Source organism: Phaseolus vulgaris, chromosome 1 (assembly GCF_051622355.1).
Source record: "Phaseolus vulgaris cultivar YP4 chromosome 1, ASM5162235v1, whole genome shotgun sequence".
Taxonomy (NCBI): Eukaryota; Viridiplantae; Streptophyta; class Magnoliopsida; order Fabales; family Fabaceae; genus Phaseolus; species Phaseolus vulgaris.
The window spans coordinates 43990512-44014835 of record NC_143498.1 but is presented as its reverse complement, the minus strand read 5'-3'; the positions used below and the strand labels follow the sequence as shown (position 1 = coordinate 44014835).

The 24324-nt window shown below is 36.1% G+C and overlaps 4 protein-coding genes across 5 annotated transcripts; 1 reads left to right on the top strand and 3 right to left on the bottom strand.

Moving 5' to 3' along the window:
- Nucleotides 1-2748: 2748 nt before the first annotated feature.
- LOC137814225 (uncharacterized) lies at nucleotides 2749-4301 on the top strand. Its single transcript, XM_068616825.2, has one exon. The coding sequence runs from the start codon at nucleotides 3210-3212 to the stop codon at nucleotides 4113-4115; it is 906 nt and encodes a 301-aa protein (XP_068472926.1). The 5' UTR covers nucleotides 2749-3209; the 3' UTR covers nucleotides 4116-4301.
- A 1087-nt stretch (nucleotides 4302-5388) lies between these two features.
- On the bottom strand, nucleotides 5389-7900 carry LOC137814226 (spindle pole body-associated protein). Its single transcript, XM_068616826.1, has 3 exons — nucleotides 7492-7900; nucleotides 7190-7331; nucleotides 5389-5684 (listed from the first exon to the last, which is right to left on the bottom strand). The coding sequence occupies exons 1-3, from the start codon at nucleotides 7824-7826 to the stop codon at nucleotides 5601-5603; spliced, it is 561 nt and encodes a 186-aa protein (XP_068472927.1). The 5' UTR covers nucleotides 7827-7900; the 3' UTR covers nucleotides 5389-5600.
- A 4469-nt stretch (nucleotides 7901-12369) lies between these two features.
- LOC137814223 (F-box protein At4g02760) lies at nucleotides 12370-20553 on the bottom strand. Of its 2 annotated transcripts, none has more exons than XM_068616822.1 (13): nucleotides 20052-20553; nucleotides 19154-19329; nucleotides 18479-18676; nucleotides 18283-18393; nucleotides 15543-15628; nucleotides 15348-15469; nucleotides 14649-14713; nucleotides 14485-14557; nucleotides 14346-14408; nucleotides 14184-14248; nucleotides 14008-14085; nucleotides 13628-13888; nucleotides 12370-13017 (listed from the first exon to the last, which is right to left on the bottom strand). In XM_068616822.1, the coding sequence occupies exons 1-12, from the start codon at nucleotides 20382-20384 to the stop codon at nucleotides 13681-13683; spliced, it is 1578 nt and encodes a 525-aa protein (XP_068472923.1). In that variant the 5' UTR covers nucleotides 20385-20553; the 3' UTR covers nucleotides 12370-13017; nucleotides 13628-13680. The 2 variants fall into 2 exon arrangements, with proteins under 2 accessions (XP_068472923.1, XP_090159238.1); XM_090303112.1 differs by having other exon boundaries at nucleotides 14342-14408; nucleotides 20052-20483.
- A 401-nt stretch (nucleotides 20554-20954) lies between these two features.
- On the bottom strand, nucleotides 20955-24324 carry LOC137814224 (uncharacterized). The gene is given in 3 exon segments (XM_068616824.2): nucleotides 20955-21592; nucleotides 21594-21683; nucleotides 23407-24324. Coding segments are annotated over 3 exon segments (1239 nt in total). The 5' UTR covers nucleotides 24226-24324; the 3' UTR covers nucleotides 20955-21262.

The window sequence follows — 24324 nt, the reverse complement described above, 5'->3', positions numbered from 1 at the left end:
AAAAATAATGATCTTCTTTATATATAAATAAATAAGTAGTTTAATGTTTTCTAAACAAGAACTCAAGTTCAAAAATTGTAGATAAAAGAATTATGATTATCAATAGAAAAGATTAATTAAAGATAATTTGTCAAATCTCTAAAGAATTAGTCATCATGGCAATGATTATAAAAATTGGAACTTATATAAATGAAACCTGGGTATATATTATTTATATTTCCAGCTGTTTGATAATATTTGGGATCACAAGAATTAAATAAATGACAAACTCAAGCTAATAATATTATTGCCTACATTTAATATTCGTAAAAATAATGAAAACAAAAGTCTATGTCAAATGAAAGTGAGCCCTGCAACATTATTGAGACAGCTAGCTAGGTAACCTTTTTCTTGTTTAAGGAGAGAAAAAATATTGAGCAGTAGAAAGTAAGAAAATTAATACATGATAAGAAAACATCATAGTTTCAAAACAAAACCACATAATACATAATTAAGTTTTTTTTTTAGAATTTAAATTTATACTTCATTTAATCTCAAAAACTTGTTCAAGAAACGAAGATTGTCTCTTAATATAATTATTTTCCACATAAACTCCAATATTTCTCTATAATTTATGTTTGAACTTATAATGTAATATGAGATTTTAAACATTTTTCTTAAAGTAAAAAACTTGAATTTGTATCACACACATACAAATAAAAGGTATTAAATGGGAGCATGAACTAGTCCGAAGTATTAAAGAATTTCTCATAAATTGAATGCCTAAAGTTGGAAGCAGTTGGCTGGTCCATAATCTAAGTGTTCCATGGTGGGGCACCTAATCCCTGGTTTGGTTATGGCAAGATGAAGATGATCCACATTATGTCATCAAATTAATTGTTGAAGATGATGGTCAAACAGCCTACAATTTCCATTGGAACACATGGAAAAAGTTTCTGCCTCTGTTCCCCCAACCTCCCTCTTTAAACTCAACAACAAAATACATCAGAATTGTTACTAATACCTCCTTAGTGAACCAACAATGGTTTGTTTAAATTTAGAGGCTTGAGAGTGGTACCACACACACATAACAACGTTAGATTAACAATCTAATCAATATTATTCACTTAAATGAGTGTATTAGTGTATTAAGCTAAAAACACAAGGTTGTCTCGTCATTAAAACTTAGAGCACAATCCACACAATAAGAATTAATAAAACTAGTATAAATATATTAGGCATCATAGTCTTTCCGTAGACACTCTTATTAAGAAGTGAGTTTTAAGTCTAACTCAATCCCATAAAATCGGCTCATCGATGTGGGATCTCCAACACACCCCTCTCACGCTGAGACTGTCAACTCATGCGCGGGACTATATATTATAGGTGGTCAGATAGCGGCTCGATAGCGGGTAGCACAATAGGCCCAACACAAACACTCGCTAGGATAGACTCGAAATGGCTCTCGAAATGGCTCTGATATTATATTAATAAGTAGATTTTAAGCCTAACTCAACCCCATAAAACTGACTCATGAGATTGAGGTTTGCATCCACTTATGAAATGCTCTAATCTCTAATCGATGTGGGATCTTCAACAACTCTCACAATTTTCGATCTTTGTTCCGTAAAAGTGTTCACTAAAGGTTGGAAGCATACTTAAAGGATTGAAATTGGATAAATGTTTTAATCAAACTGTGATCTAGAGAGGAACATTTTGAAATGATTAATTATAATTATTTTAATATTAAAAAAGAAAAATATATATTATTAATAATCCGATATGATAAGCACTATAAAAAATACAAAACATAAAAATAAAATTCAGATAATAAATAATTATAAAATATAAGAGGGACACATATACAATAAAAAATCACAAAAAATTGTATAAGTAACTAAAAGAAAAAAAGGAAACACCATGTTAAAATTACTTGTCTAAATTCCTAAGATTATGAGATCATAATAAGTCAAAAATCAATTTTGGATGTCTAAACAGAGATGATCCCACTAATTGTGGAAAAAAAAGCCACGTTTTGGGGGTTGGATAGTGGACTCTGGAGATGAATACTTAGTGCTCAATTAATGGTTCAATTGAGAAGGTGCCCACTTAATTAATACCTTTCACTTCCCTTATCTTCATCTCGAAATACACTGTATTTACTCATTCTCCTCTCTTTTTTCTTTTTTTTTTTCTAGAGAATACCATTAAATGTTTATTTTATCCTCATATATGGTATTCCCATAACAAAAAGTCCTTCATCAAAATAATTGTTGAGGACTAGAAACAAAGTTGATATTTTTTTTTCTTGTAACTTTACAAAAATATGATGACTACCCACTGTGAGTGTCTTCTGTTACTTTGAATAAACTTTTCCTAAATATTCAAAAACTCAATTGCTCATTGCCAAATGGTTTGATAGTTTAGATTTTTTTTTTAATAAGAATGGAAAAATTATTAAATATTAAATATTTTTATTTTCTTGCTTGAATATATCATTTCATATTTATGTATTTTATCATTTAATTAAATTAGTCTCGTCCTTTTCATACTCACTCTAATTATACCAGCTCACAGACACTTCGAAGTGATACATAGAATATCATTCTTAAATATTACGTTTATTGCTAATGATTTCAATCATTTTATTTTATGGCAATTATTTTAAACACTTTGAATATTGTCACTGCTTCTCAGCAGGGACATAATTATAATTTTGAAAAATTGAGTTGGCATCATTATATGTTTTTTTATTTAGAAGAGATTGAGAGAGAGCTTGTATAAAACAAAAACCAGACTCTTAAGCAGATACATACCCAGATGCCACACTTCATGCTTTGACCAACTCTCTATTTTTTTTATTTTTGGTGTAAAACTCTATTTATTCTATTCCAGGCTTTTATGCTTTATCCATTCCTTCTCTTTCCTTGTTACCCCATGTGCTAAAAGCAAATTCTCTTTTACTTAGCCTTCCTTTCCGTTCCTTCCATTTCTCAAATCAGCTTCTACTTTAGGATTTCAGCATACAATTAACAGCTAAAGCAAATCTCTCTCTGTCTCTCTCTCTCCCTCCTCTTCTGCAATCCTATTCTAAACAAATACTGAATCAGATGAAAAATGAAGAGTTTTTTAGCTGATCTTGAAGAATTTAGGCCATGAAATTTTCCAGCTCATAAAGTGACAAAAAACAGATTTCAGGAAACAAGTTCAGATAATTAGCTGCTGCTGCCATGAAGGAGTTTCCTTCTTGCTTTGGAGAAAATGGTGTTCAGGTTGTAGATTCCTCCTATTCAAGTACCACAAGGGGAGCTCAAAATGCTGTTACTTGTGTCTATCAGTGTAAGTTAGGAGGCCGTTCATGCTTGATTACTGTCTCTTGGACCAAATATTTGATGGGACAAGGCTTGAGTGTGGGAATAGATGAGTTGGGTAATAGTTGCCTCTGCAAGGTTGATATAAAGCCATGGTTGTTCTCAAAAAGAAAAGGGTCAAAGAATTTGGAGGTTGAATCAAACAAAATCGATATACTTTGGGACTTGAGCTGTGCAAAATTTGGTTCCGGGCCAGAACCATTGGAGGGATTTTACTTGCTTGTTGTGTTCAACCAAGAGATGGTCTTACTCCTTGGGGATCTGAAAAAGGAGGCATGCAAGAAGATTGATAGTGACTATGCTTGTGCTCACTCTGAAGCCGTTTTTATTGCAAAGAGAGAGCACGTTTTTGGCAAGAAGTTTTATGGTGCAAGGGCTCAGTTTTGCGACAAGGGCCAAGTTCATGATGTGAGAATTGAGTGTGACACACTTGGGCCTAATGATCCATGCCTTGTGATCCGAATTGATAGCAAGACAGTGATGCAGGTGAAGCAACTCAAGTGGAAGTTCCGGGGCAATCACACTATTTTGGTGGATGGCCTACCAGTGGAAGTGTTTTGGGATGTACATAATTGGCTCTTTGGAAATGCCATGGGAAATGCAGTGTTTATGTTCCAAACTTGCATTTCAACTGAGAAGATGTTCGCAAGCCAATCTGTTTCTGATCCTTCTGTTCTCACATGGGCTTACTCTCAGCAGTTCAGGGATTCCCAGTTGCAAGGTCTTGGATTCTCTCTCATTTTGTATGCTTGGAGAAATGAGTAGTCAATATAGGAGTTATTAAATCTTATTCTTGCTAAACTGGTATTGCCAGCCACACAGTTTTCAGCAATCATGTGATCAAAGTACATGAAACTCAAACTCGTCTTTTTTTGCCTTAGTACTTTCTCTTTTTCTTCTTCTATTTAATTCAATTGCCTGTATATACCACTAGTCCTCCATGTTCCTTCCATTAGAACTTCTGGAATACCTCCTTCGGTTTCTAAATCTCTGAATCTGTTTCTTGCTGAAATTAGTCATTAAATATATGGTTTAATAAGAGCTGAAAGGTGCGTGGAACAAAACCTTTTTGGTGGTATCACTGTCGAGGAATTTCAGTTTGTAAGAAAAATAACAAACACGGTATATAAACTTTGATTAACTTGAAACCTAAGCTTCAAATGTTTTCCATTTTCAACGATCACCCAGAAACAATATCATGATTTTGACTCCTGTGATGGACTTTCAGTTCTGACGTTTAACTTTAAGCTCGGGCTTCAAATGTTTGATTTTGATTTTGATTTCCATTTTCAACAACCACCCCAAAACAATAGCACAAGATTTGACCTTTTGAACAAGACTAAGTTCTTTCTGATAGCTTAACTCTCACAACCCGGAAGAAAATGGCCAAGTTTCCATCAACCTTTTGAGAATCTTTTTCTATTCATACCCAATTTGCCAAACTTATTTTTTTCACTCCAAATTCTGATGGTTAAGTACTATAGGGTGAGTGTCTTAAAAGACCTGTTTGCAAACTCCATTTATTTTGCTTAAAACTTCTCCTTTTGATGTACAAAGGGACAACTTTAATCTCAATGTTCTTTGTGTTGGTAATTTTCAACTAGTTTCCCCGAGTACTGCTCCTGGAAAAAAGAAATGACTTGGAAATTATTTTGCCTTCGACTTTATTGATGGCATGATACTTGAACGTTCATGATGGTGGACTCTGCAACAAATTGTTTGACTATGTTTTCCCAATGAAAAGTCCTTCCCACTTCTTTCGCTTTTAACTTTTCATCAGATGAATAAAATCTTACGAAAGTTTTTTTTGGTGAATTATCCGTCTTTATCCCTCTTCTAAATCTGAATAAATTCTGGACGACTTTTGGTACAATACATAAGCTAACAACACATTTTTTTTTAACAATAACTAATGTTTCGTACCTCTGACCGAAGCTTTTGTAAAGATAAATGCTTCTTAGTTCTGACAGAAAGATATTTTCAGATTGAGGGAACAATTCTCAAATTTAACCAAATCATAACGCATGCGCGTCCAGTGTAAGAAGACAAGGTCAAATATTTATTATACAGAGTGTTAGTTCAAGACTTGTACATTACCCTGTTATCTCCAAGTCAATTGGCAGTAATACGAATGAAGCCTAAACCACAACGTGTACTATTCAGTAATTGAATATACAAATACAAGCAGAGGCACAGAGCAAGGAAAGGAGGCGTAAAAGATGAATACAACTCGGGTAAGAATAATACTAATCACTGATTCTTCCTTTGACCAAATGTGTCTTCAACACCATTAGTAACTCTTTCTCTGCGCTCAGCAATCATCTCTGAATATGCCTAAAAACAAACAAGAAATATTACATTAATCTTACTGAAAATTACTGCAAAAGCATTTGAAAATTACACTAGCCTCATGAGGTTTAGCCCTACTTACTTCACGTTGTTCTCATTTGAAAAGCCAGAGTATTTTCAATACAAAAATTCAATCTAGATTCTTAATTCTCTTTTAATAGATGTCTTGTTATCATATAGAATTTAGAGATACTAATTTCCAATTAAGAACTCAATTGAATTCTTTACTTGTTTTTGTTATTATCAGAGTTCTATTTTATTTCTCAACTCACACACAAGAGAACCCTCATTTTGACTTGAAAATTTGAATTTTTTAAGCTTAAACAACCTGTAGTTGCATATTTAAGCAACTTTAATAATCACTCCTCTACTTCACATACAGTAACTTTTAAGTGTAATGATAATCAAATACAAAAAGAGATGAATATAACTTCTGAAATAAAAGGGAGTACTGAATGTAAACACAGTAGAACCTCCACACTCCACATAACTTTCTCAAATGCAAACGCTAATGCCATGTAGAACATGCAGAGTGTTTGGATGATAAGAAACCTTCTTTAAATTAGTTCATGCAAAAATTAATTTTAGCTTAGACAAAATTACTCGCAATTTTTTTTCTTATTTTTCTTTTCTAGAAGAAATTTGTAGAAAAACTCATCCACACATGTTCATTTCTTGGTAATATATCTATATCATTATCTCTAGTTTCGAGAAACACACATGAACAATATCAACATCAGTTGTTATTAAAGAAACAAGACCTGAACAAATCACTACATAAACCAAACTTGATGCTTCATTCCCTAAGCACGCTGAACGCCTGTGACTAAAATCTGGCAGGTATCTATGAGGGGGTAAAACGACATGAAATTTTAATCACTACGCATGTTCCATCAACAAAAGAAAAACATTAGGGTAATCTCAAAATCCCACTGAATCGAAGATTCATAAGCTCAGACTCAAACACTAACCACATGTTCCCCCCCTAACAGGCAAAGAACTTTTGGCAAATTATATAGGCACTTTTAGAAGTTTTGTGAGATGTCACAAGCCTTTTAATTTTTTTTATCATACACTAATTCCTTTCAAGTGTATGAAAAATAGTACAGTGAATACCTTTCATATATTATATTAACTTCCTTTACTTGTTTAAGATAAAAAAAAGTGTGCAGTATCCCTTGCCAGAGATTCACAAAACTTCACCTGATGTCAAGCTAATGTAAAGTCTAGACGAATTTCTTCAGACACACTTAGGGAAAGAAAATAAAAAGAAAAGCTAAAATTGATTTCTCCATAATTATAGAAAAAATCATTCAATCTTTTTTGTCTTATTTTTATCCCTGATAAATGCTTGTAGAAAAACATGGTCAATCATGTGTTCTCTCTTAATTTTATACCCTGGACCGCAAAAAGCAAACAAAGAACCATGTCATGAAAAACAAAAGAAAAAGATTAAAAAATGTAACATAGATAACAGAATGCTGACAAACCTTGGGATAAGAATAGAGAAAAATGTACCACCATGCAAATATTAGCGACGATACAAGCGAAGTGACTAACAGAGAATTCAAAATTAACCAACTAATGGCAATGAATGCTACACCAGTGAGCGCAATTGTCCAGGGTTGACACCTAAACAAAATATCAAAAAGGATAAGCAATCAACCACCAATAACGAAGTGTCACTAAACACCAAAAAAAATGTTAAATTATGCTTTCAAAGTCCAATATCAATGTACAAAATAGGGATTAAAAAGACATTTTATTGAAATAATTGGGGAAGGTAACCAACCAAGAGGGTTTGGTGTCCCAAACAGAGTCGTATTCGAGGGAGAGGTGGTTGAGGTAACCCTCCATGTCGTTGACGGCGCCATTTTCGTCGAAGAAAGATGGGTCTTTGGAGTCGCTGGGATTGACGCCAAAGACGATGGTTTTGTTGGGGAAGGATGTGAGGAAAGAGAAGGAAGAAGGAAAACGGTTATGCGAATTGGGATTTTGGGTTTGTGTGGATAATCGATTGGAGAGTGGATACGGCAACACCGACACGAGTGCTATCATCGTTTTAAAATTACTCACAACAGTTACTACTTTCTTTCTGCAACTGCAAACCCTGTAATAAAAGGACATTGAATTTCTGAATTTATTCACTTTCTTCTTCTTTTTTCTCGGAAAATACTACCCATACTATTTTATTTTTACATAATTTTACTTAACAGATACTAATTTTGTGGTTTTTAATCAAATTTATAACTAAATCAATTATGCCAGAAAGATGTGTTAAAACATATTTTACAAGTTAGAGCTATCAAAATCACCTACCTTAATTAATCCTCGCTTAAACGCCGATTAAAATAAATAAAAAGTTCACTGAAAACTAAGTACAAGGTTGAAAAACACAAGCCACGTCAATGAATTCACTCTCTTCAGCCATTTTAGTAAGATTAATAACAAGAATTTACAAGTGTAAGAAGTTAGATTAAAATTGTTACTTGAAAATATGTTTTTAAAATTTATCAGAAGTTTATTTCTCAACTAAAAAATAAACTTTGCTTTTGAATAAGTAAATTTAGTGTTTAATGAGTCTTTATAAAATAATTGGTTGTCTCCCAATGTATCAAAACAAACTCATTCATTTGATGAGTAAGAAATCATGTGTTCCTTTTTAAAATCGGTTATAGACCGACTAATAGACGACCTAAACCCAAAACATTCAAGGTAATAAAGAACAAGTGTGCTCTTAACTTAAATTGAGATCTCCCTATCTGTGAGGTTTTACCTAGTATATATGGAGTCAGTCTTAACCTCGTGTCTGTCATTATGATTTTCTCTTTACTACCTGATTAATGTTGGTTAATGCTAATTAATCAAGATCTCATGTTTCACGCTATTTCCATTGTATTATTCATGTAGGGCTTCTTCTTCCTGCACCCCTATGTTTTTCTTCCTGCACCCTCACAATTTTCTAAATTTTGAAACTGGCCTTGACCTTTTATTTGAAAAAGGACACTGTGGTTACTGAAAATCGGGAGTGTGCTATGGATTCATCAATCTGGAACTGAATCATTTTTTTTTTCGGATGAGGAAGTGTTATGGAAGCAAATTTTGCATAAATTATTGATTTCTAGATTACTGAATTCGGAAGCCTAATTTTGTTTCGGATTGGTGGATCCGGAATGCTTTTTTTAATTATAGATTTCTGATCCAGAATGCATATTTTTGTTACGGATTAGTGGATCCAGAATGTTTTTTTTGAATGATGGATTTTTCAATGTGAAATGTATATTTTGAATTATGGATTGGTGGATCCGAAATTTTACTGAAAGTGCCAATCCAAAATTTTTCCAGATTTCATAATCCAGAATGCAAAAAATTAAATACAGTTCAAGTGCATTTTAGGATTTTTAAAAAATAATAGGGATAGTTTGATCTCTGCATAACTTTGTGGGGGTGCAAGAAGAAAAATGTAGGGGTGCAGGAAGAAACTTCCTTCATGTAGATCGGATTCCTGCCTTATTGATGGTGGGTCGGTCCAGGCCCATAACCCAACATGCCCCCAGCCTTATGTGCAAGCAGATAAGGCTACTACTGGCTTCAAATTGTACTCGATCGCCAGGTTGGACTACACCCGCTATATTTAGATCGGCCTCCTTCACACTTAATAAAGGATCGGCCCAGGCCCATAACCCAACATGTAGCCTTATGCGCAAGCAAAGAAGGCTATTGTAGATCCCTTTCACTATCGGCCTTCGAGCTTGTGCCTTTTCCACAACCCCTCATTAAATGCGTTATGTCTTGCGTCCCATAATCTGACCGTTTCACCTTCCCAGATCCACGTGTCGTCCTCCTACTGGCTATTATTCAAATTATCACTTCTCCTATGGACCCATTCAAAAGCGTGGTTGACGAGCAACTTGTTGATGAAGAAGAACCTCTCCAGACTTCTGCATGACTCTGACCGATCTCTTAAGTATTTTGCTTTTTAACTTTAACTTAAATTTGTAGTCCTATTTTGTTGTTTTAACAACTATAATTGTTATGCCCACTATGTTATTTACATTGTTGCCTTTAACTACTATCTCTACTATTTGAACTTTTCTTACGTAAGTTAAGTATTGGTCATCCTATTGCTGACTATGTCTAATTAATTATAAACTTGATACTGTCTAACTGAAAACATTTTAGTCATAATTTACCTGTCCTTTTTAAGTCGGCATCATGAAGGGTGAAAACCAGTCCATGATTTTTTGGGCCAAGACTCTGCTCGACACCATGGTGGGTGAAAACCCTACCATGGTTTTGGTATTGGACCGATCTTTTTAAGTCGGCACCATGGAGGGTGAAAACCAGTCCATGGTTTTTTGGGTCGAGACTCTGCTCAACACCATGGTGGGTGAAAACTCTATCATGGTTTTGGTATTAGAACGATCTTTTTAAATCGGCACCATGGAAGGTGAACACCAGTCCATGGTTTTTTGGGTCGAGACTCCGCTCAACACCATGGAGGGTGAAAACCCTATCATGGTTTTGGTATTGGACCGAACCTTTTAAGTCGGCAACATTGAGGGTGAAAACCAGTCCATGATTTTTTGGGCTGAGACTCTACTCGACACCATGGTGGGTGAAAACCCTACCATGGTTTTGGTATTGGATCGAACCTTTTAGATTGGCACCATGGAGGGTGAAAACCAGTCCATGATTTTTTGGGCCGAGACTCTGCTCGACACCATGGTGGGTGAAAATCCTACCATGGTTTTGGTACGAATGCCCACCTTAGCATAACACAGATCAGAATGATACTTCTTCTTTATTTTGCAACAAAAATAACACAATATTTAGTTTCTGAGAAATGTATGCAAAAGAAAAAACTTCAGATGAAACACAACTAACTATAATAAAATCGCAAATTGGCTACATTCCATGTCCTTGGCACCCCTCCTCCATTCCTCCTCCATTCCATGTTACAGGAGATATTTTATTAATATTTCAATATATATTTTATCAATCACATTTTGTTTTGCAATTCAATTAATCATATTCCAAAGCATTATCTTCGTCCACATTTTATTTGCAATTAGACACTTATATTATATTGTAATTTTTTAGTATTTAAAATATACTTAAGTTGATATTGTCCATTTTATTTTTTTTCTAATAATTACATATTATACCTACCCGTCACAAGGCTGAGAATGTCAAAAAACTTAGATAACTATGTACATTCCATAATTGAGCTTTCATTATCATCAATAACAATTATGAATAAAACGTTCTACTCAACGAGCCTTTACTGATCGACTATTTATGAAGCAATAAATGATAATCATACTACCAATCCAAAAGTTGTCGTCTAAGAGATCTATAAATACTTATTCTCAATCCTATTCTATATTCTTAACTCTGTGAGCACTTATCATCATGACGTTTGTTTGTGCAATAAAATACTTACCATCAAAATTTCTCACTTAATACTCCTATAAAATATATAAACTTTTGCTCAACCAACAAACTATAACTACAATGATTCAGAAACTTTCATAAATCAATTTGTAAAAGTCTAAAAAAATCATCTTTTGAATTTAAACATCCTCTAATTAGGCCTTTTTTTCAGAAGAAATTGAAATTACATTTTTTCTTCTTTTAGGATATGGTTTTTCTTGTAGGAAGGGTTGGAGTTAAGTGGAGAAAGTTTAGGATTTTTATTTTGCAGCTCATACTTTTTCTTTTACAACCTTACAAATATGAAAATTTTCATTTTGTTTTTTTTATTATGCAATTTGAATGTTAAAAATGTATTTTTTTTGTATTGTCTAATCCAAAAATATTTCGAGTTGTACATTTAGAAGTCATTTTAGATTTCCAAAGTATACAATGTGAATTTTTTTTATTTAAAAATATTTTACATTCTAAAAGTCATTTTTTACTTTTATCCGGAAGTAAAAAATAGATATGCCCTTTTATTAACTAAATGTCTCATGTGTCAGTAAAAACAGTGATAGTGAATATATTTCTGATTATTTTCCATAAAAGTTATACGCTTTTTTTATCCCAAACCAAACCAAACCAAATTAAATGGTCCAAAGTGAGAGTAAAACTGACCGCTTGGTATGACTCAGACCGCGTCTTTTCTCCCACGTTTTATTCCTTGATTCCAAACTGCTTAGAAATAAGTAGTATAGTATCTACTGTTGTTTCCCAAAACCTATTAAATACACACTCATTTCTATGAAGGGAAAGCTTGAACCTTTGGCACTCAATGGCTGAGTTATGGGTTTTACTCTTTTTTTTTGCATTTTGCATCATCCATGACAGAGAATGATCGTTTCTTTTAGGGGTGTTTTTCTTTCATTGGAATTTCAATGCAGGGTAATCAAGGAGGCAAACTGAAAGGCACTCGCGAGGAAATAAGAAGGTAGACCAATATGAAAGAGACGAGGGAGGAGTGAGAAAACAGGTCACATGCTTGTACACAATTTAGAAGCAATTTTTTATTCAGATTGTACAATTTTAAATTGAGGTACATAAGTAAAGTATAAAGTAGCAGGAACATATACCCTACAGAAATATGTAAAAGAAACTCTACTAAAAATTACATCTTGTTTTGTAAAAACCCAAAGGGTTCAATTATCTCACGCCAAACCAAAATATTGCAATGCGAATCATTCGAAAGTCATGAGATAAGAGATCAATTTCATTACATTACAGTAAATATTTCCCCCAGGTATATAGCTCCATAGGAACTTGCAATAATTTTTCCATGTTTAGGAGCGAGCAGGGAAGAATATTACATCAATTCCATAATTTGTGTACTGCACTCTGCGTGCGAGTTATACATTTTTTCAAGGATGTCACCCCTCATGAATAGGAATGTGTTTGATCAACTGGCCATGTTCATTCATCACAGAGTGATCTGTGACCTGCCCATCTCCTATTACCCATTACTAATAGAAAGTAAACAAAGAAGTGTTTACTTAATTTTATTTGCGAATTGACTAAAAGGGGTACAAAATACATAATTGAAGACCTCTTCTGCATTAGAACCAAAAATAAATGCCAGCATTACATGGATTGGTGCCGAGGAAAAATAACCTCTCTTTTTTTTGGGGAGCCTGCGCGATGAAACAGCAATATTTTGACAATATTGCAAATATGGAAACAAAGGCCAACTTTAAAATAACAACCAGCCTCCAATTGTCCTCCAGATTGAAAATTCCACAATGAAGAACATCAATTAGGGAGAAGGACAAGATGGAAGTCGAAAAATCCAGGATCCATCGTTGACACCCACATCCTGTGGTATCGTTCTTCCCCTACAGCTCCCCTAGTCCATAAATTCAAATCGCCGTTAGGAAACGCCAAGAGGCGGACAAAGCTAATAAAATGGGTCCAACAAAAATTGAATTTAGAAGGAAACAAACAGGCACTAACTTCCAAGCATCAAATTGAAACAAATCCTTTTGTAGACACAAATTATTAGGTATCTCTAATTTCCAATATGGGAATACTAGTAGTAGACAACAAAACTTGTCACGTGTCAACCATGACAGTCACCAAAAGATCATTCTGCGTAAGCTTTCATAGTTGTTCAAAGTGCATAGTTGTGGAATGTTAAAACCTAAAGCAAGCCAATCTACCCTTGTAAGTGCTTCTATTAAATTAAAGGGTAAAAGCAAGTATCTTGAGGACACTAGAGAGAGAGCATTTATCACCCCCAATTAAATATTTCCAATTCCTTCAAAAAACAAGAATTAAACGATTTTTGTATTTATTATATCAATAAATACTATCCAGTTTTGTTTTCTGCACCAATGTACTCAAGGCACCTATAACGTTTGCCTGTATGCATAACACACCCTTGTAACCCACCCTACCCTACGCCAACACACAGGTGCACCCGCAACTACAGGGAGAGAGAGAGAGAGAGAGAGTACCAAGTTCACTAGATTGTTGTCCTTCTTAAATGATGCCTAACAACGAGGATTTCCTAGAGGGACAAAAAGTCAATCTCATCTGAGCTTTCCTCGTATATCACGTAGTTGGCATCTTGACCATCCTCATTGCCACTTCCTTGATCACTATTGTAGCTGCTTTCAGATGTACTCATAAAAACTGATCCATCTGACGTGTGGCTACTCAATTGTGAGGGCAGACTTATCTCACTGTTCATATCAGCATCAAATGTCTCCATATAACTGCGAGACAATCAGGAAACACAATTGGTGACCATTATAGAATGAAATAAGAAAATCCCTCCACCTGCAATAAATTAAGGGCACCAGAACCCAAAAATACACAAACTGAAAACTCTAACCTTCCTTCTGCTGATGGATATTCAGCCACCAGACACATATCAGGCCTCGTTTCCAAAACCTGTTTTATAGGCATAATACTATCCAACCCCAAATTTGTAAATAAATAGAGAAGAAAAATAAGTCATTTAAAAAGTCAAAGTAATTCAAGAAACTCATCATATGTGATAACCATTACCTAGAGTTGTAGCACCTGTGATACCAGTCAGCCTCAGATGCTAAACCTTCCCTATTTGATATGTCCTGTTTAAAGGTAAAAGTGACAACAAGAATCAAAATTGAGAGTCAAGCTGAAACATCACTTATTTTATAGCAAGGTAAAATATATCTATATACCCACAAGATGTACAAGAAATTTGAAATCTCCAGCAAGAATTGCAGTCAACAGCCTCGCGACTTCCATCTGCACATGAAGTATTAATGTTTCAGAGGTAACTGAGTGAAAAGAGAAAAAGGTATAAATGTATTAGAGACATTACCTCTTTGAGATGCATGCAATCCCTTAAAATTAAGACCTCAAGTAAATTTCCCCCATTGCAGCTTCCAAGGTTTCTGAAAAAATAGGTTTTAGTATTTTTTAATCAATCCCACTAGATGGACAGAATGTAAAGGCTCTTGCAAAGCCTTGTTAGAAACAACTGACCTTAAGAAGTTACCAGTGATTGAATAGGATGTTGAAAAGTCACAATATTTCAGTTTCCTAAATCCCTGCACATTTAGTTTAGAATTAATAACTATGAGAACATGCGGCTTTTCTTTTACTTTGATGAAAAGGAAAAGTTAGGATAATGCTATCTAATTGTCCAAACTCCAAAACAAAATGGTAGCTTCCAATCACACATAAATGGAATATTAATATAATCCTCTGTAGGTATCACAATAACCACCAATATGTAGCGCATAATATTGCAAAATTATTATTCAGAAAATCAAATTTTCCCACCAGTAATTGATAATCACAATGAAATAAATAGATTTAAGCTCATACACATTATAAAACATCCACATATCTCAACTCTCCATGATAAAAGATACGTTACAGGCTGCAAAAGTTCACACAAATGCCTCTAACTTGAGCACAAGACAGTTTTTGGGTGTAAAAGGTGCAGACAATAAAAAAATATATAAAAAGGAGTCAAGTTTACAATTTCCAACTAAAGTAAAATGCAGAAACTGAATATAGAAGATAGAATTAAACTTGAATCTTTTAATGAATAAAATGAATAAAAAAATTCACTGGAGTAACAAGAGCAAGTGGGTGCATACTGCAAAGTGTAAAATATGCTAAAATAAGAATCTGAAACATAGTACATTGAAAATTGCAACTTTCATGAAAACATACCTTGACCAATACGCGAACTTTGCAATCATGTAGTTTAAACCCTCTAAGGGATAAAGAAGTTAGATGAGGACAATTGTTTACTAGCTCAAAACAGGTTTGTGCTTTCAAGCTGTCATCTCTACCTGAAAATCAAAAAGAGATAAGTAGAGATATTAAAAGCCCTAAAAGGTAACATTAGCTGAGAAAGTGAGTTACCTGTTTTAGAAGACTCAAAAAACAAACGCTCTATCAAGTGGCAGTTTGCACTTACTGACATTAGTGTTTGTCTCAGCTCAACATGGCTAGCATATCAGGAAAAAAGAAGGAAAGAAAAGGACCATCAACAAACACTATTTAGAAATGATCTTCTACTTTAAATGAAATAGTGAAAAAAAGAAGACAGACACAGATACACATTAAATGCTAATCACATGTTCACACCAGAGTTTAAAACAATAAAATCTACCATGTTTGTAGTCAAACTTACAGCAGAAAGTATTCCCATCCTAACTATGGCAGATGGAATTTAAAATAGTGCATATTCCAGATCATAAGAAATTAATTTGAGTTTCATAATCTTCATGTTTAAGGACTTTCAAAAGGTTCATGTGATTTTTGGGACTCTAGGAGTAATACAGAAAATTGATGAGGAATTATGGGAGAATAGTAAATTCCTTTACAGAATTATTGGAAAAAAAAAAAGTGAAATTTTGATTGGCCTCGAGGCACAAGGCATTAAAATAAAATCTTAAAAAGTAGATTTAGGCATAAATCAACACTAGAAAATTGGCTTGAAAAGTGAGATTTATACCACTTATATACCTATAATTTGGTCATATCTCTAGTAGACCCCCCATATCACCAAGAACTGGAAATGTCTTGGAGTTAGATATTTGTGGGTGGTCCCGATAGCAAGTGATCTAATAGGCCTAATAAACCTTACTAATATAGGCTATGATATCATCTTAGAAAGTAGATTTAGACCTAACTCAACCTTACAAAACCAACTAGCTTGCAGGATGAGGTTTATACACACTTATATGCTATGATTTGATCATATATCTAATCAATGTGGGATCTCTAACAGACATAATTGTGGAGATGGATGCATGCATCAAGGTACAAGAGAAGCATTATAACAAAAAAGCTCACTGGATTCAGTACATGAAAAGTGATTGCATTCTAGAAGTAGTAATATTATCTCATGGAGCAGGCACTTCATCTTCATCATCCTTACATACTGAAGGATTTTAAAATTTCTAACAGACATTAATGTGTCCAGACCAACACACATGGTCCTCCAAAACCTTAGGTTTTTTAGTTTTGAAATCCACTATTATCATGAAATGACAACCAGATAGCTGATGCACTTTTATGGAACACGACTTCTACTAGTACCATTTCATAATTGAATGGGAGCAAGTAAAGAAGAAGTTCCGACTAATTCCGGTTTGCATCAGTTCATAAGAGAACTGATTGCACGACCCCAAACCTCATCCAGGTTATGCTTTGAAGATGGCAGGCTATTTTATAAAGGACAGATTAGTTATTCCAAGGACTTCTGCTAGAACTCCTAGCCTGCTATCAGAATTCACAAATCAGCCATAGGATTAAGAGGACAGTTAAGTCTGTTCAGAAATCAAACATGTAAGAGAATATCTGGGATGATTTAATTGGAATGAATGAAGAAAGATTCCAGCAGTTTATAGTCAAATGTGAAATACACAAGAGAAATAAGAATCAAAATCAGTACCCCGCCAGTCTTCTGCACCAAACCATTGCTTATTCAGACCCAAATGTAGAGGGAAGTCACCATGGATTTCATCAATGATCAATCCAAGGCCAAAAAGTGGAAGGATAACACCTTAGCATGGAGTGTAGACTTCCCAAATATACCCAGTTTAGGCTTTAGGTCATCCTTTCTCATCTATGAAGACAGCCCACATTTTTATATCTGAAATAGTAAAGCACCAAGTGTTCCCTAGTTCCATTATATCAAACAGGGACCAAATCTTGCTGAGGCCTTTCTATTAAAAGTTATTCAAACGATTTGAAACTAAACTCAATAAAAGCTATGCTTGCTTAGCCTGCACAAGGAGGTAAACAGAGGTTTGGATTTTTGAGGTATTTCACAAGGTATAAGAAGTGGCCCCAATCATTCAAATGGAATGACTGTGGGTTCAACAAAAATGACGCCCTTTAAAGACTTGTATGGAAGGGAACCAGCCTTGCTTTTTATAGGGAGTACATTTCCCTCGAACATGGACATCTAAACCAGCTCTCCAGACTCTGCTACAAGAGACTCAATTTTGGATGAGTTTAAGCATAATTAACACCAAGTTAATGTTGCACTACACTGCTACAAGGATAACATCAAGCTTTGCATGGACCATAATGTTGCACGGCCAAAGAGAAAATCAGTCCAAAATTGAATGGGCCATATTCACATGATCTGTATTTCATCTCATTTGATTGAACAAGGCTTTATCAGGCTCATATAGTCCTCTGCCATTGCCCAAAGTATTGACAGACAATTGGAAAATGCAGACAAAACCTCAGAATTTTTTTGAACTTTTGACACACTGCTCATGTGGAAATGACTTGCTCACACAGCATGACCGACATTAGAACTATTCATAGTGTATCACTATCTACCTCTAGATCACTTCAAAGGTCTACTGACAGTATGTCTCACTGTCTTCTAATCATTTTTCATTCTACTCCTGGTTGAATTCAACCAGAATACCCAGCCTGAATATGGCAGATCGCAGATGGATTTTAAAATAGTACCACACCAGATTGTATGGAAGTTCACTGATCATAGAAAAAGAGATACATTTTCTTAATGTTTAACACATTTTAACCAATGACATTCTCATATGCATTATCCACTAGCAGAGAGAAAATGCTTAACAAAAAGAAGGGAAAGAACAAGAGTTGAAGTAAATAGACTTACAGCCCAACAATTTCCAAATCAAGGAGAGATGGGCATGCTGACAATGCTGCACCAAGGGATGCATTATCCATTCTCTCAATATTATACAAGTGCAACTTTCTTAAAAGAGCCCTACAAAAACAAAATATAGAAGTCCATTTAAAACACATCACCCAAACACACTGAATATTTAATAAGTCAATGAAAAAAAAAATACCCTGGGGTGCCACCATCACCGCTTAAAGGGCTTAAACAGCATCTTGTGAGAATGGATGACTCCCTCCCCTGTCGAGATCTCTTATCATTCCATGAAAAATTTGATACTTCTACAATAGCATTTCTGATGGTACAAACAAATGGTGGACAAGATCCAAGTGAAGTAGTAGCGCCAGGAACAACACCAAGCTTAAGAGACCTTATCAACAGAATTATAACATGTGAGAATATAATAACGAAAGAAAAGATAGATCACATTGTAATGCAGGACCGAGAAATTAACACAAGGTAAAATAATGAGAACAGTTAATATTTTTGGTTGAAAGCTAACAAAGTTTACATGGTAATATTCACTTAAAATGATGAAACTAGTTGCACAAATTCTAAAAGGAGCTGATAAAAGATGAGTCATTAATGAAATGTAAGCACCTAACCAGGTGAGCCAGACCAACCGAACAAATAATCAATATGCAACTAAATAGCCCCCCCTCCCCTTTCCTTTTTTCCCCTTTTACCAATATGAGCAAAGGTGAAGTACAGTAAGGAAAAATGATCAGTCCAGTACATGATTCATTTTGGACTGTCACAAAGCATTCACCAAAAGCACCAATTGGCAGTAAAATGAAGTTCCCTCCGGAGCAAAAACTATATATAGCACGGAAAGAACATTTCAAACCTTAGTGCCTTTCCAGCTCGCTGAATCATCGTGGCAACTACTGCATTGTTAACCTTCGGAACAAGTGTTGTCAAATCAAGATTTGCATAGCACAGAGGATCTTTAGCACATTTGCTAAACATTGAACAAGTAGCTGATGCATAGCACAGGCTCTGGGTATCTAGCATTGAGAACACCTGTGTATGGGAGTCAAAATTAGTACTCGGAAGAACTTACCAATTACTTCATGGACACATTTAAAACTCTTAGAAATTGGTCTTAGGACTCAACACTATAAATCGGCTCGTAAAATGAGGACTGACCAAAATTTATAAGCTCTCTTTTAAGCCATTCTCTCGATGAAAGATTAACACATCCGCAAATATGCTGCAATTCACAGCCCCCAAACAGACCACAACTATGATGAATTAGGGGTAACCGGAATTAAGGTGTCTTTCCAACAAAACAATGATTAGTTTCCAATAATAATTGAAATGTTGGCCTTTCTTCAAAAATACTATGAAAACAGGTGAAACATGTATAGCCATCGTTTGTGCAAAATGCAACTGCAGTCCATAAACTCGTGATGCATGTTCCTCCGCATGTACTTTTTATGCATAATCCTCGTATTCAGATACTGAGAAAACTCGGATCCAATTATATTCAGCAAAATCATTTGCACTCTCAAACTACACATGCATAATATAAAGAAAAAACTTCACTATGAGAAGGGGGGAAAATAACAAAAATCAGCCCTCTTTAACTACACATCCATCTACTTAATTAATAAGCATACCGACACGAAAGGCAAAACAAGAATCTACAGAAAGGGAAACAGAGGAAAGGTAGTAACATTCATACTGAAATAATAAGAAAAGGAAAAGGAACTCCAGAAGAAGGGGAGGGAAGCGAAAGTGACCTTGATGGTGAGGTCGGGAGGGAGGGGCCAGGCAAGGGAATTGTGGTTGGAAGCGCGTTTCCGAGAAGAGTGCTTGGCGGCGTCAAGGAGGAGAGAACCCATTTTGAGGGCGCGATCGATAAGATCGGAGTCGGAGGGGGCCGATTGTAGAAGCCTCTCGAAGGAGAGATCGAGGGAGAGAGAAGGGAGGTCGGAGAGGGAAAGAAACGCGTCTAGAAGACGCTCTACATCGCTCAGCTTCTCCACTCTAGGGTTTTGCGACGGACACGGACGCTTCGCCATTGACGATGACGCTGATGACGCACTCACACTGTGAAGGACAACGGAATCCATACCCACGGCAAGAGTGAGAGAGAGTGAGTGAGTGAGTGGTTTGGTTTGGTTTGTTCACATTCACACGACCCTCACCCTCTCTGATTCTGTGCCTATGGCTATGTACCGCAGATAGATCCTATGCGTTTCAGTGCCGGTGCCTGTCGCCTTAGCGCCACGTGGACCATCCATTGGTTCACAACCCTCCATCTGTTCAAAACCATTATTTTTAAATTCTTTTTTATTACATTACCTTTTCCTCGCCTCTGTTAGTTCTTTCTCGGACAACGTTTTTTTATTTTGTTATTTACTCTCCTCTCCTTCGACATGACATATAATCCACGTCACTTCACTCCCATTTGTTTACTACCCATGCCCAATCAAAATTATTTCTTCGTTACGCACCTCCTAATCAAACTCTGACAGCTACAGATTATATAAAACTGAATGTGGCATTATTTTGTTTTTTAATACACCTACAATCTTCTGTGCTTTCTGACAGCTGTTTAAAAAAAGAAACTAGTATTAAAATATTATACAAAACGACAAATTTTCTCCGTCTTTCTTTTTTGTTACTCAAAAACCGGATGCTCGAAAAGAAATAATTAAGATACATTTTAATTATTCTATGCAATACTTCTGTATAATTTAGTCTCTATTTTTACAAAATAGCTATCGAAATAAATTAATTAATCTTTCAGACAAAGCAAACGAGATTCAGGCAGCAGAGCCCGAAAAACCAAGAGGATGAAGCCCAACCGCGATGCTCGCTGATTTAAAACAACATCGGAATATTTACATGTTTTCGCCATAACAAACCGATCGTAGGAAGGATAGTAGCAATTGGACATAGATAGTATACATCATATGATGATGTCGTTTCAGCAAAGATGGATGAACTAGCTGTCTCTTGGAGCAGGCATTATCCTAAACCTCTCCTCAGATGTCTGGTTAACCCCACTAAATCTCTCTTCTGCTAGAAGTGACTGTAAATCACTGCCATTTGCCAAACTGTTAAACTCCACTGCTTTAGACGGTAATGTCGGATAACGCCGTTGGCAAAATGTCATTTACCTCTTCACGGATTGCAAGTACTTGCGAGTGGTTTCGTCATTCATGATGTGAGCAACACTGTTAGTGTAGATCTTTTCACGGGCAGATCTTTCATGAATACCAACCATAGTGACTCCAATAGGCCAGGGTGCATTCCCGATGGCCAGCTTGAAGCTTGATATACTGGTCCATTGCAGCCAGATAATCTCGCTTCATACAGCATTCAACCACCACCAACAGTGCCTGTCGAATGTCATCAGGAAGAACCTGAAAATAGAACACACCGCATACATTTCCATTAGTTAAATGCTTCAGAAAATATGCAAAATTGACACATGCCTTGTCAACAATAAAACTTTATGATTACTGCTCAGTCAATATCCATTACTTAAACAGTATGTACTGGTAAGACAAGGAACGTAGCCTTCAAAAGATATGCTAAATATTCAACGGTTATAACCATGCTCAGTAAATCCTTTGATTCTCTAGAGCAACGGAGAACCAATGGAGGAGACACTTACTATCTATATCCTTCTAGAAAGGACACAAACATTGGAAAGTGAAAGCCAATTATATCTTACACTCGCCCAGTCAGTACTGGGTGCTTTATCGACTTGCACTATGCAAAATCGCAAACAATATTGCTTCCAAAACATGTTAGCCCCAAAATGGAATCGACAAACAGAATTGTTGTGTGGGCCATTGGGAATCCGTGAATAGAGCCGGAAGTCACCATATTCTATTCTCATGCACGTTTTGCTCTCTCAAGCCCTTGGGGATAGATATGGGGTCCAATAAGCACTCATATTCTAACAAAGCTCTTCTGAAGCCAGGATTGGGTCCTTTTATCACACCCAATGCCCTTCGAAACATGCACCAAAACTACAAAACATAAGCTACCAAAGACATACAGTAAAATCCATAAATACGCTTATAACTGATAGATAAAGGGATTGGTCAATGCTCAGAAGTAATGAACTCTGTTTATTGGCACTGCTCAGCACCACAAGCAGCCATATTCATCACGAAATCTCCAAAATTATTTTGCTGGACAGTAATATGATGATGTCCAAAAAATGAAAGAATACGGTGAAATTAAATTAAATTGATAGAAAAAGAACATAATAAATTAGTTCAAAATTAGCAGTGTCCGAAGTAGGAAGTCTAAATTAAAAGAAAGAATGGAATGCAGGAAAAAGATTACTCTGTAAGACGTGAGAGAACAGATCAAACAGGGGCAACTGATACAGAGAGATCTTAATTGTAGTTACTCCTAGCCAGCCTAATTGCAGCCTCTATAGGCTCCCTCACTATAAATATGACCTAACTAGTGCTTATAAGGATGAATTATGCTCTGCACCCAATTTAAGAAAAAGTGTGGAACGCTCAAGGAAGAAGAGTGTCGAATCCTATTATGTTTCTGGAGCTAAAGAGGCCATAGAAAATACGGAGAAATCAGAATTTTCACCCAAAATAAAAACTTAAATTTGTTTCAGAGGAAAAATTGGGGCTTTGAAACCCATACCAAGGTAGAACCAAAACATAGCTCACAAAAACAACCTGCTATTTGGGCCATTATTTGAATCCTATAGCAGCCTAGAGCCACTACTCCATTGTAGCGCTACTGCCACTGTGCAGAATCACACACATACTCTCAGAATGGCATTACACTCCTACCAGTCCTACCAATCCAAAATCATAGTAGAATATAAAATACCACCACACTCTCGCCTGCACCTAGGTGACATGCATGTACTTCACTGAAGACATGATGACAACAGCTTACTTTCCCGTCTCTCTTCATTGAAATTGCATTATACTTCAGAATGTTCTATTTGGTAGAGTTATTCTGCCAAACATTTAACAGTTAACAATATCATCCAATCACAAAACCAATATCAATTACACAAGGGTTGTCAAAACGCACGCACAACCATTCAACAAAATCCAAAGGAAAGCATATAAAAAAAACAAGATCAAGAAAACTCACCTTCTTCCTACAAAACTTGAACAGCGGATTCAAGTACCGCGCACACTGCTTAAACGTAGCAACCATGGACTTCCCCTTAGCCGTGCGCTTCTCCGACTCAGGCTTTTCGTGCAACTCCTGCTTCCACTCGTTCAGGAGTTTCTTAAAAAACACCAGAATCTTATCCTCGTCGCACAGATCTTCAAAATTCGCTTTCATACGCTTCAAATCTTTATCGGCATCGGCGCCACTAGAGCCTCCCTCGCTCAAATCATCGTCGCCACCTCCACCCTCGCGGTCCTCTGCGGCGCCGTCGTCGGACTTCTGGCGCTTCCTTTCGCCAATGATCCCGGTCTTCTGGCGCTTCCGGAGCTCAGCGATGTCGCGCAGGAAGTCGTTGGTCTGCCCCTCGGTCATGTCGCTGTCCACCTCAAACACGCCAGCTTTGAGAACGTGCTTCAGGCGGTCCCGCCTGGCATCGTCGTCCTCCCCGAATAGCGTGACCGGCTGCTTCAGGAAACGGAGGCGACGGATGACCTCGGGTTTCGGGAGGACGAGATTGTCGATGTTTTGTTCGTCGGTGAGGGAGGTGCAGGCGGCGGCGGCGGCGGATGAAGATGAGGCGGAGGCAGTGGTCGAGGAGGTGGGGGCGGCGGTGGCAGCGTCGGAGGACGTTGTCTGGCGTTTTTGCGACTTGGCTTCCAATTCGCGTTTCTCTTGCTCCCGGAGTTTCTGGATTTCCTTTTGTTGAATCTCGGAGCGCTTGAAGAATTTCTTGCCGCCGATGTCTTGCGCCAGAGATTGGCGCTTCTTGAGAAGCTCTTGCTTCAGAAGATCCATCTAGGGTTTGTGATGACGCGGTGGTGGAGAGTGTGATTTCATCACAATTCAGTCCTTCGGGGTAAAATTAAAGAAAAATTATTTGACGTGGCTGAGATT

Bases quoted from the DNA above. Each gene is read 5' to 3' on its own strand.
- LOC137814225 (XM_068616825.2), top strand. From the start codon at position 3,210: ATGAAGGAGTTTCCTTCTTGCTTTGGAGAAAATGGTGTTCAGGTTGTA.
- LOC137814226 (XM_068616826.1), bottom strand. From the start codon at position 7,826: ATGTCCTTTTATTACAGGGTTTGCAGTTGCAGAAAGAAAGTAGTAACT. The intron at 7,332-7,491 runs GTTGGTTACCTT...TATTTTGTTTAG, and splicing joins TGGGACACCAAACCCTCTTG to GTGTCAACCCTGGACAATTG. The intron at 5,685-7,189 runs GTTTGTCAGCAT...GTTTGTTTTTAG, and splicing joins TTCTCTATTCTTATCCCAAG to GCATATTCAGAGATGATTGC.
- LOC137814223 (XM_068616822.1), bottom strand. From the start codon at position 20,384: ATGGATTCCGTTGTCCTTCACAGTGTGAGTGCGTCATCAGCGTCATCG. The intron at 14,249-14,345 runs GTGGGTATATAG...ACCTTTAAACAG, and splicing joins TCAAATTTCTTGTACATCTT to GACATATCAAATAGGGAAGG. The intron at 14,086-14,183 runs GTAATGGTTATC...GGGGTTGGATAG, and splicing joins CACAGGTGCTACAACTCTAG to TATTATGCCTATAAAACAGG.